At 37.2% G+C, this 13,207-nt stretch overlaps 1 protein-coding gene across 4 annotated transcripts in view; it reads right to left on the reverse strand.

The window, feature by feature from the left end:
- The window catches only part of phkb (phosphorylase kinase, beta), a 291,164-nt gene that overhangs the window by 202,590 nt on the left and 75,367 nt on the right, over positions 1-13,207 (reverse strand). For all 4 annotated transcript variants that reach the window (XM_059992920.1, XM_059992921.1, XM_059992919.1 and 1 more), the window contains 2 exons: positions 12,215-12,322; positions 11,993-12,073 (listed from right to left, as the gene is read on the reverse strand). In XM_059992920.1, coding sequence (XP_059848903.1) covers positions 11,993-12,073; positions 12,215-12,322 — 189 coding nt within the window. The remainder of the gene's footprint in view (positions 1-11,992; positions 12,074-12,214; positions 12,323-13,207) is intronic.

The following is a 13,207-nucleotide window of genomic DNA, read 5'->3' on the forward strand; positions in this document are numbered from 1 at the left end:
TCGCATGGCGGCCCTCCTTATCCGCGAGGGGTCCTGGAACCAATCCCTCGCGAATACGAAAAAACACGGATGCTCAAATCCCTTATTAAACCTGTTTTAGTGCAGTGGACTTCAGGACCCAGCGGAACCCCCAATCTTACTTAACCTGTCTCAGAGTGGTGGTCTTTAGGACCTGGAGGAGCCCTGAATCCGCAGTGTTTCTGTTCACGAAAATAATCATGATCACGATTGAAAATAAAGTAGAAATAATAAAGTGATCGGAAAGAGGTGAAACGCCATTGGTCATTGGAAAAGCATTGGGCTACAGTCCGTCAACAATCGGAACAATTTTAAAGGATAAAGTGAGAAAGGCCCTGCCCCAATGAAAGCTACAATTATTACTAAGCAAAGCAGTGGTTTAATTACTAAAATACATACATTTCTTAAGTGTTTTATATGCAAAGAAAGGTAAAATATATACTATTTTCTGACAAATGTTTGACTGATGCTAAATAATACTGAATGTAACTGTTCCGACTTACTTAGTAAGAGAACTTCTGATTTTTTCTGATCTCAATCCACGATAACCTACGCACGTCCTTCTGTATACTTTAAATCATCTCCACATTACTTATAATACCTAATACAATGTAAATGGTATGTAAATAGTTGCTATACTGCATTGCTTAGGGAATAATGACAGGAAAAAAAGTCTGTACATGCTCGAACAACAAGTGCTGGAAGAGCACTTCCAGGTTTTCTCGATTCATGGTTGGTTGAATTCGCGCTTGCGAAACTCGCGGATAAGGAGGGCCGACCATTCTGCATATTGTGTGTATCAAAAATTGACAAATTCACCATGCCCATCATAATTGTATCAACCATCTCTGTTATCAGATGATAAAAGGCCAATGTCTGTTCAAATGTGTACACTCAAATTCACTTCACCTAATCTTAGTGCCTTGTATTTCTGGCTACAGACAATTCTGATTAAGATTTGAGATGCCTCATTAGTCCCTCTGATGCCTTTAAATCTTTTTCCCTCTATTGTAACTCTCCAGAGCTTATGGCTCTTCAGATTTCTCTTATGCATAATTTTCTATTCTATGTATAACATGCTCTTTCTCACTCAAACAAAATTGTATCTTCAGCATTGCTAATGAGGTGACTTTGCTAAATGGACAAGAGCCTGTACATTTCCATTTGAGTTAATATCCTATTAACCATCAATAGAACAAAACATTTGTCTTCCATATTCCAGATACGTTGAAGGGACTTGCCCTGAAATGTTGACCGTACTCTTTTCCATAGATGCTGCCTGGCCTGTGGAGTTCCTGCAGAATTTTTTGTGCATTGCTTGAATTTCCAGTATCTGCAGATTTTCTCGTTTATATACTTCCTGTAATTGATTTACTTATTTGTTTTTTTCTTTCTAAATTTATCACGTATTGCTGCTAAGTTAACAAATTTCACGACACATACCAGTGATAATAAACCTGATTCTGCTTCTGAATGAGGGAATAGCAAAATTACTAATAGCTATTTTGCAAGTGCTTTTACAGTATAAACCACAAAGAATGAACTAAAAATTGTTAGGTCTTGGGAGACCACAAATGATAACTTTTAAACATGCCTGATAAATGCAAATCAGAATCAGGATTATTTTCACTCACCTATGTTGTGAAATTTGTTGTTTAAGAAAGTATATTGAAAACTATTAATTATACCAATATCTGATGATCTAAATCCGAGAGTGTGGAAATATTGAATCCATGGATTTAGATTTCAGAGCAATCCCATACGAACGAAGATAGTAAAACTAAGGTATCATTCAAGAATAAGACAGAGAGAGAACAATGAACAGTAGCAGACATCTGTGGAGTGTAAACAGCTAAAATCTACTATTATTAATATGCAACTTGGCAAAAGAAAGTTTAAAAAAATGATTCAGCAGACTTGAGACTGTCCAGTTATAGAAAATGGCGGTATTTATGAACTAGCTTAATTGTAAAATACCCTGAAAATACTTTGTCCCCTTGAATTATGTCTGGATGACATTTTAATGACACGCTAAGTCATAAATACTTTATAGAAAAATCTTTGGTCCTTAAAATTAAATGTTATGAATATGTATTATTATCCCATCAGATAACTAATAATGTTTATTCATGATATTTCAGCTTCAATATTAATATGTATATGTTCCAATCTATAAACATTTTACAGAGCATGAAATAAAATACTAATTGGAAATAGGGATTCTTTTTCCTGGTTTGTTGTTTGTGATAATCTTTTGAAAAGCTACTCAACCAGTTTAATGGTTTACAGCTGCAGAATGTAAGGAATCTCTTTCATTAATGTCTAATAGCTTAAGGGAAAGTCCATAACACAGAGATTGCTGTATCTAGTCAAGGTCAGTAGCAACTACTATTGTTTACTGCAGTCTGCAAAATCCAGTGCATTTTAGATTTTCAAACAAATTGGATAGGGAGCCGATTTTTTTTTAAATGACACAAAATAATAAGCAAAGAAAACTCATTAATGAATCAGAAACAAAAAAGGAATAAATAGCAGCATTGTGTAACCAGTGAAAGGATGCAAAATTTGTTCCTTTATTTGTCACATATACATCAAAACGTACAGTAAAACTCTTCATTTGTGGCAAATCATTGAGCACAGTGCCGGGGAGCCCACAAGTGTCGCCATACTTCAGGCACCAACTTACCATGCTCACAATTCATTAACCCTAACAGTATGCCTTCGAACTGGGGGAAGAAACCAGAACAGCTGGAAGAAGTCCAAGTGGTCACAGACAGAATGTACTAACTCCTTATAGACAGCAGTGGGAATCAAACCCCGATCTTAGTTAAGCACTTAACTAACTGCTACACTTCTGCACTGTCCCAAAATAGAAAATAATTATTTACTGCCTTTTACAATGAAAAAGGACTGTGTAATATATCCAAGATTCATGCGGTATAAAGTTCAATTGCTATGTAGGTAGTGAGGAGGATGCAGGATATAAAAATGGCACATTGAATACAACAACAAAATCTTACCTTTCCATAGTACATTGGGTTAAAAAAAAAGCACCCTAAGACATATCACTAGAGCTTTATCAAAAAAGAGTTAATGCTGATCCACGTAACATTAGGACAAACATTGAAGTGTTTGGTCAATGAATAAGGAAGGGGAGATTTAAAGAATTCCAGAGATTAGGTCCTTGGTAATGAAGGCATAGCCACCAAAGTTGTATCAAGCAACTCATGGTATAAGTAAGAAATCAAAATTAGGTAAGACACTGAGAACTCAGAAAAAATACAGCAAATAGTAGTGATTTGAAAACAGTCAAAATATTAAAAACAATTAACTAAATGAGACCTCATACAGATCTACAAGCAGACACGTGATGGGGAACTGGCTTTCCATGGCTGTTTGGATATACTCAAAGGAGTTTTGGATAAACTCAAAGTAATAAAGAATAGAACAAGGTCAGATCACCTGAAATGTATCAAAACAGGTAAGTATAAAAAAAGAAAGTCAAAGAATTGTTGTACAGGCAGTCCCCGGGTTACAAACGAGTTCTGTTCCTGAGTCTGTCTTTAAGTCGTATTTGTACATAAGTCAGAACAGATACATCTGGTATTATTTAGCGTCAGTTAGTCAAATATTTGTCTTAGTATACAGTATATATTTTAACTTTCTATGAATATAAAACACTTAAGAAACGTATATATTTCAATAATTAAACCACTGCGGTGCTTAGTAATAATTGTAACTTTCATCAGGTCAGGGCCTTTCATATGCTCCATTATTCTCACTTTATCCTTTAAAATTGTTCCAATCGTTGACCAACTGTAGCCTAACACTTTTCCAATGACTGATGGCGTTTCACCTCTTTCCGATCGCTTTATTACCTCCACTCTATTTTCAATCGTTATCGCTTTCCGTCAATGGATAAGAAACACTGTGGATTCAGCAGCAGCCCTGGGCGGCGGGTCCTAAAGTCCACCCGCACTGGGGACAAATTAAATGGGACAAGTGGGGGTGTTGCTGACTGGAAAAGGGGGGTCAGAGTGAATCTTGCTAAGAAAACTTTAAGACAAATACAAAGTTACACACTCAACACAGTGTTAACGGCAACGTGATCCAACTTAAAATAGTGGACACCAACAAATTTTTAATATAATAGGCTTTATGGCAGGCAGTTAGTAAGTACGAGTTGTTTGTAAGTCAGATGTTCGTAACTTGGGGACTGCCTGTATGAGCTACTTTGGGGAAGTTTGCAATTATCTACATTGTTACAGCTATACAAGATCTTAGTTAAACCCCACGTGGAGTACTGAGTTCACCTCGCCACAGGAAGGATGTGGATATTATAGAGTCCGTGCACAGGAGAGTTACAAGGATGTTTCCTGGATTAGAGAGCACGCCTTATGAGAATAGATTGAGATGAATTTGGCCTTTTCTCCTTGGAGCGATGGAGGTTGGGAGGCAACCTGATAGAGTTGTATAAGATGATGAGAGGCATTGATCGTGTCTAGTCAGAGGCTTTGTCCCAGGGCTGAAATGGCTAACATGAGAGGGCATAGTTTGAAGGTCCTTGGAAGTATACAAGGGGGATGTCAGGGGTAAATTTTTCTCACAGAGTGGTGGGTGCCAGGAATGCACTGCCAGCGAAGGTGGTAGAGGTGGATACAATAGGGTTTTTTTAAGGGACTCTTAGATGGGTACATTGAGATTAGAAAAAGAGAGGGCTATGCGGTATGGATATTCTAGGTAGCTGGCACAACATTTTGGGCCAAGGGGCCTGTAATGTGCTGTAGATTTCTATATTTCGAAGTAGGAAATTTGGAAAAGCTGCTATCTTTTCTAAAAGGTGAGAGTGATTGCTGATATTCAGAATGAACCGAGAATTCCTGTTTAAAAATAATTTGAATGTTAATTCTGGATACAAGCAAGAAATCAGAAAAGTAAAAAGAAGTTCTGAAACCATATAATTTTGTTCCTATTATAAAGGACTTTTGGGCTGTTATACCTACACAGCTTTTGAATCTGAACCTAAATCTGTACTCACCATTAGGAACAAAAATTCAGTACATTAACTTGTACATTGAGAACATTAAGAAAAAGAATATAAATAGAGTGTACTAGGAGATTAGAGCTTATAAAATGATTTTTTTTTCTGGAGGTGTTAACAGGATAGATAATGGATTTGCTGTTTTCCCTGTCTGAATCATCCAGCATCTACAATATCAGAATGAAAGGCATTTGGGACTGAGATGAAGAAATACTTCTCCACTCAAAGAATTTTTATGCCAGAAGAAGCGTAAGTTCAGTCCAAGCTGAATGGGCACACGGCCACACAGTAACTGAAATGCTCCGGCGCACATAGCCTTTGTTGTCACACACCTGGAACTGGATGCAGCTAGAAAAAGTTTACAAAATGTTACAGACTTTCTATGTGTATTGCAGTCATTATACCCTTCAATTACTAAATAAAATCAAAAGAATGCAATTTTTCAATTTTCATTCTAAATATTCAGTATATGCATAATACAAAAAAAACATTTAAAGTGCCATGCAGTTTTCAAGCAGTGTAAAAATTTCCTGCTCAGAACTATGGTTGGTTCATGCAGCTGTAAAAAAAAGAGGGAGCGTTGGTTCAGTCATTATATACACACAAATTTGAGATCTGTAATACAGATGAAGAAGCACAAATTCAACTATCTATTCATTAAACGGCAAATAAGGGGTCAAGGGTCCATTTAGCCTTCTGCTCCTAATTTTGTTATCTATATTTTTACTACTTACATACTGTCGAATTTTATTAATTACTTGTTATCTATAAATTCAGAGGTATCTATTTTTCCATGATGAATGTCCTTTTTCATTTTCTTTTGTACGTATTTGCACATCCACCTCCAAATAGAAAACACCTGAGAAGGTAGTTGAGCATCTATAGGGCTCCCAAATACAGACTGATCAACAGGAACTGGCCAACCAACCAGAGAGCAATATTGGACAAGGAACAGAAGAAAGCAATAGCAATAGATGTGACAATCCCAAATGACAGTAACATCAGGATGAAAGAATATAAGAAGATGGAGAAATACCAGGACTTGAAAGAGCAGATAAAACAGACGTGGAAGGTTAAAGCCACAGTAATCCCAGTAGTGACAGAAGCACTTGGAGCTGTGACACCTGGACTGAGAGAGTGACTCCAACAAATCCTGGAACACCATCTGAGATCTCAGTCCAGAAGAATGCACTACTATGAACAGCAAGAATACTGCGCTGAACCCTCAGGCTCCCAGACCACCGGTAGAGGACCCAAGATTGAGGAAAAAATACACATATGCACCACCCATATATACACACACACACACACATAAAATATCTAATAATGCTTCTATTTCAAAACTATAATTACTCTGCTTTAAGAAAAACTCATCCAATTAGGTATATTGCTCTGCACCACTACATATAATTGATGGAGTTGTTAATGTAAGGAAAGAAATCAGAGATTTCCTTGAGTCCAGCTCTTAAAGAAGCAAATATGAATATTTCACGGACATGAAAATACAAATGATCTCAGTATTACTGTTCACTTCACCATTGGCATTGGAATACAGGACATGACTTCAAAGTTTTCAGATTTCAGCCTAAACTGGAATATGATGTTCAATACAATGTTTCACAACTTAGGCAAGTCATGAAGACTTTGGACAGGATACAGAACTGATTTACTAGGATAGTTCCAGGAATAAGATTAAATCACGGAGATTAAATAAGTTGGAATTGTTCTCTATATACATGAGAGAAGATTAAAAGGACATTAGATGGAATTATTTAAAACAATGAAGAGTTTTAATGGTGTTAACAAGGGAAATTATTTCCACTGGATTGAATTCCCTTCAAATCTGCATTCAGCTTTTGGCTCAACAAAAATTATATTCTTGATTCCTTTAATCTTGCATACTGTAACCTCCTTTTTCTGTTGGAAATCCTTCAACATTTTGAGGCCTATTTGCTTTTTTCACATTGCATATTCAGGTATCTTCTGCTCCCACCACAATATTGAAACAATTCTCCGACAGCAAATTATTTGCAATAATTTCCCTTCCCATACCTGCAACAGAGGTCTGATGTCTACAAGCATTGTTTCTTTGGCCCCTCTATGTCAGTATCTTCGGTAATATCATCCAACAACATATCAGGGGTCATATTTTTACAAGATAATTACTGCAGGTGCTGGAAATCTGCACCTCTCTACAGATGTTGCCTGACCTGCCTATAATACAAAAGCTTTCTGCTTAATTTATGCTTCCAAGTAACACTGATGACACTTGGCTCCGTCTCTCAATACTGCGTTTTGACCTTTCACTGCTGGCAGAGATCTAAGACTATAGCAGCAAAATATTCCTCCAAATGAATTTTTTGACCATTGTCTTTTGCCTCTGCAGGAAAATCAATACTCTGACCAACATTTCCATTTCTCTCCCTGCCAGATATCTGAAACTGAGCCAGACTATTTTCGGCCATGGTGTTATGTTTCACCAAGATAAGCTTATGACCACTTTAGGAGCAAGTTTAAATTAGCTTAGTTGGGAATGGGAATCTGAAAAGAGAGTCAGAAGAGAGTGTTAAAAAGAAAGCTTGAAGTGGAAGTCAGAAAATCAAAATAAATATATAGAGGAAGAAAAGGGAATATATTTTATTCAATGTGGAAGGATTAATTTATAACCCTTATTGTAAAACAGACTCTTGGAAAGAACGAGCATCATGAAAGAATGATTGCTCTTTCCATAAAATTTATATGGTAGTTACAGTTGCAAGAAAAAGCTTGTGAACCCTTTACAATGACTTGGTTTTCTGCAGTAATTACTCATAAAAAGTGGTCTGATCTTCATCTCAGTCACAATAATAGACAAACACAATCTGCCTAATATAATAACACATGAACAATTGTACTTTTCATGTCTTGATTGAAATCATTATTTAGTCATTCATAGTCCAGGCTGGAAAAAGTATGTGAACCCTTGTATTTGATAACTGGTAGAACCTCCTATAGCAGCAATAACCTCCACCAAACATTTCCTGCAGCTACTGATCAGACTTGCATGATGGCAAGGATGAATTTTAGACCATTCCTCCATACAAAACTGTTTCAGTTCATCAATATTTCTGGGATATCTTGCAGGAACAGCCTTCTTCAGGTCCTGCCACAGCATCTCAATTGGGTTAAGGTCAGGACTCTGCTGAACTAACCATTCCAAAACACAAATTTTCTTTTTTTTAAACCATTCTGTTGTTGATTTACTCTTCTGTTTCGGATCATTGTCTTTTTGCATTATCCAACTTATATTAAGCTTCAGGTGTGCTACCCTGACATTCTCCTGTAAAAGGTCTTAACAAAATTTTGAATTCATTTCCTTAACAATTGCAAGCTGTCCTGGCCTGGAGGCAGCAAAGCAGCCCAAAACCATAATGCTCTTTCCACTGTGTTTTACAATTGGGATCAGGTTTTGGTGTTGGTGTGCAGTGCCCTTTTTTTACCAAACATAGTGGTGTACATTTCAGCCATAAAGTTCAACTTTTGTCTCATCTGTCCATAAAACATTGTCCCAGAAGCACTGTGGAACATCCAGGCGACTTTAACTTGAGATGTACAACAATGTTTTTTTTTGGAGAGCAGTGGTTTCCTCTGTGGTGTCATTGAAAGAGAGTCCATAGGTTGTGGAAAGAGATCAGCATTGGGGTGAGTGAAGTTGGGTGAAGCTATCCCTTCTGGTTCAAGAGAATGATAGTTGAGGGGTAATAACTGATCCTTGAGGCTCTTGTACTTCCTTCTTGATGGCAGCACTGAGAAGAGAGCATAGTTTGGATGGTGGGAGTCCTTGATGATGGATGCTGCTTTCCTGTGACAGCAGTCTGTGTGGACGTAGTAAATTGTGGGGAGGGCGTTACCCTTGATGGATTGGGCAGTATCCAGTACTTCTGTAGATTTTTCCATTCAAGGACATTGGTGTTTCCATACCAAGCACAGGTTTAACCAGTCAATCATCTCTTCACTGCACATCTATGGAAGTATGTTAAATATTTAGATGATATTAGGAATCTTCACAAACTTCTAAAAAAGGTAGAGGCACTGCTGTGCTTACTTCGTAATAGCACCCTGTCTCTGATCCTGATGAGGAAGGCTCATGAACTTCCAGTTTCCTCCTGCTCTAGTCAATAATCAGGTCCTTGGTCTTGCGGATATGGAGTGAGCAGTTGTTATTGTGGTATCACACAGCCGCATTTTCAATCACTCTCCTATATGCCGATTCCAAAGGTGTCGTCAACAAACTTAAATACAGCATTGGAGCTGTACTTACCCTCAGAGTCCTAAGTATTAAGTGAGTAGAGCAGGGGGCTAAGCATACAGCCCTGTGGTGCACTTGTGCTGATGGTTATTGTGGAGGAAGTGCTATTTCCAATCCAAACTGAATGGAGTTTGTAATAGAAGAAATCAAGGTTCCAGCTACACAAAGAGGTATTGAGGTCTAGGTCCTGGGTAGCCTACTGTGTGCAATTTTGGTCTCTTTGTTACAGAGGGAGTTAGTGAAGATTTACCCAACTAGTTCTTAGATGCCAGGTCTGTTAAACAAGGAAATAGTGTGTACGGCTATTCAAAATGCCATCAAGATAAATTCAAAAATAGTAGAAGTATCAAAACAAGGAAATGACCATCTAAAACTGAAAGGATTTCTTTTCATTCAGAGGATAGTGGATCTTTGAAATTTTCTACCCAACAGGGAATATGGTGGTGCATAGATCTGGTATTATCTTGGTAAATAACAGAATGGGCTTGTGGGTCTAAATAAACAATCTCCTGGTCCTATTTTTAAATTTTTATGCAGCTCCATTAACAAAATTATGTAGCTCTGTCCCCACAAACTCACCCCATTCCAGCCATGCATTAAACACTCATATTTTAGTAACCTCTAGACTCGACTATGCCATTGTTCATCTGGTCAATTTTCAATGTTCTACCTAACATAAGCCCATAGTAATCCAAAGTGCTGCTGTCGATATCTAAACTTGCAGTAAAGTGTCTTCTCTAGTCATCTTGCAGTTGTTGGGCTATACTGTCACTTGGTCCCTCAACATCTTGTTTCGTATTACTTAATGACCTCAATTCTCACTTTCTGGTGTCGGGGCTGGAGGTGAGAGACGGGCTGGTTCAGCTCGCTACTTCACAAGGTTTACTTGTCTCTGAACTGAACTGAGGCTCTTGGGTTTCTTTCTTTTGTGGCTGCCTATAAGGAGAGGAATCTCAAGGTTGCATTTGGTATACATGCTTTGATAATAAATGTACTTTGAACTTTTGAACTTCTAATTTCTAGAACCACCTCCAACTCTACAAACCACAAGAACACTGCATTATTATTACTTCAGTATTCTGTACATTGCTGAAGTTATTTACTCTGCTACTGGTTACCATGGATACAACTATCAAGCCCTAAGCTCTGAAATTCCATCTTCCAGCTTCTATTCGTCTTTAAACCCATCTAGTTCACCAAGAATGTGGACAAATTGCCCAGATATATTCTTCTGTGAGGAATACCTTTTGCATCTATATCACCCTTTTTAATATACATTTGTTCCACGTTAAAGCTGAAATAAAAATGGAAGGTCTCTCTGTTCAGATGATCACGCAAGCAACATTTTAAGTGATCCGTAAGGTTCAAACAGAAGGAAAGTTTTTTTTGATGTAATGAGAGATTAAAATTTGGAATGTATGGCTGACAAGCTGATGCCCACAGGTTTATCAGGTACTTTAAAAAGTGTTACTGTAAATACTTTCTATTTTCTGGATATAACTGCCAAACACTCTAAGACTGCAGAGAAAGAGAAAAGGAATAGAGTTTGTTACATATGTCCATCAAAGAATACTCAGGCATAATGAACCAAACATCTTCTATTAATGCTCTATTTATCCCGCTCAATTTTTTTACGCATACACTAATAACTCTTAAAAGACATTTAATTATCAATAATCAAAACAGATTTTTTACTCATTTTAGTTCTATTCAATATAATAAAATTGTGAGAAGGGCCATCTTCAAATGCAGCAGCAATCCTTTCGAGGGTAACATTCATTGCAGATCAAGGATTAATTTCAAAGTTGTCAGCACTATGGCGATCTGTGTATTGCTGGAGGGAACCAGAGATCCAACAAACTTTCACACAGCCTTCTCTCACTCTCTCTTGATGTTCTTGTTTCTATCTCCAATTCTTAGTGTAGCACTAATCATGAGCCTGCCTGCGAGACAAATCCTCCTTGTGCAAAGAAAGTGCTCTTATTTATTCATTTTGAGGTCCCTTCAAAACTCAAAAATAGCTCCTACCCCAGTACTTTCCAATAATAAAGCACTATTTGGTATCTTATATTTCAGCATATATCAAGTAGGAATCACACTTAACTCTTTCCTTATGAAAACACTAGTTCATACCACCAAAAAATTCAAACCAGCAACTCCTGGCTTGGGGGTTGTTTGAAAATTTTGAAATTCTTAGAGAATTCAATAGGATAAATGCAGTAAGTTTCAATTTCCGGTATTACTCTGGATATCAGATCACAATGACCATTACTGGTTACTGTTGAGACAACCTTGCTTTTAAAATGCTAGCTATTCCACGTATACAAGCCATTTAGGCCTATGGACAATATCTCTCTAATATATTACCTTTCCCAACTCTTTGATTTTCCCACAATTTGACCCACCCTGACATCCTGATCATGCTGAGACCCTTAGTACCTGGCACATTAATGGACCCATATTCCTCTCTCTGCAAGGCTACAACCCCACAGCTTCTTCACATTCCTTCATTCTAACTACTACGCCAAACTGTATGTTGGGAGCCCCATAGTGAATATATTTTCAATAGTACTTCAAACTAACTTCAACATTTTTTGAAAATCAAGTTGGTCATTTGTTTTAATGTATTTGTCTCTTAACAGTACCTCATCCGTATTGTAGATAATCTGTAATCCTGAGGAAATCATCTCCACCAAATACAGCAAGAACAAAGACACAGCATCAATCTGGAGGGAAAAGCAACAAACAAGATCTATGACATTTTACCAAATCAGTCAGTCGACTATTTTACAGCTGGGGCAAACCTCTAATAACAATGTTTACTTATTTGTAAAAAGAAGCAGAATTGTGAGATAGCATCAGCTTACCTGAAGATGCCCGTAGGCATCGTAAGATAACAGTTCATCACCTGTGTGGACATTGAACACAGAATGCAGGCAGTTTGATGGACTTGGGTTGTGCTTGAAACTTTCCACCTATTTAAAGCAATTTGAGTAAATGAGCATTTGGATTGAATAAAAGTTGATTAAATTGGCTGACCTTCCCCCCCCCCCCCCCAACCACACTCCCAAGAAACCAGTAATATAACGGATAAGAGAGTACATGTAGATGTTGCATATTGTGATTACCAGAAGCATTTTATAAAGTTGCATATAAGTAATTATTTGAGAAACAACAGTAAAGGGTGAAATCTCATAGAACATGCTGAAAGAAAGCTGAAAGGAAGATAATCTGATTGGCATTGTGAAGACAGCATTGTCCAGGGATTTGTAGTGGTGCTTAATCTTTTCAACATGTATATCAATAACATGAATGAATATACTGCATATTCACATTGACAGGAGCAACAAGGTAAAAGGAGCAATAAATTGCTGATGAGCGCACAAAATTACAACGGAACATAGATGGTTTGAGTGAGTGATATATGCTGTGCAACATGCTACAACCTTTAGAACTGAAAATGGAAAATATACTTTTTCAATGGCAGGAAAGAAGAAAGCATGGAGAACTAAAAGAGCTTGGATGCCCAGTATAGCAATCAAATGCAAAGTGATCAAAATGCTTATCACTGTCAGAAATCACCTTAAAGAATCTGGAAATTGTAGGGGAGTTATATTTCAGTTGTCAACATGTTAATTTAGAATCTAAATTTTAAATCCTTTCATAAACGCTTGATTTTGTACATTAAGAAGCTTACACAGTAGATTCGACTTCACTGGGACACATCAGGAAGAGTACATTTTGACCCAATTAAGTGGCTGCCCCAATTATTTAGCCAGTTTCATGGAAATAGTTAAAAGGTAATAATAAAGACAAACTACCATTTAACTGAGTAACAAATTATGCATTTAAATGAAATA

This window comes from Hypanus sabinus, chromosome 17 (assembly GCF_030144855.1).
Source record: "Hypanus sabinus isolate sHypSab1 chromosome 17, sHypSab1.hap1, whole genome shotgun sequence".
NCBI lineage: Eukaryota > Metazoa > Chordata > Chondrichthyes > Myliobatiformes > Dasyatidae > Hypanus > Hypanus sabinus.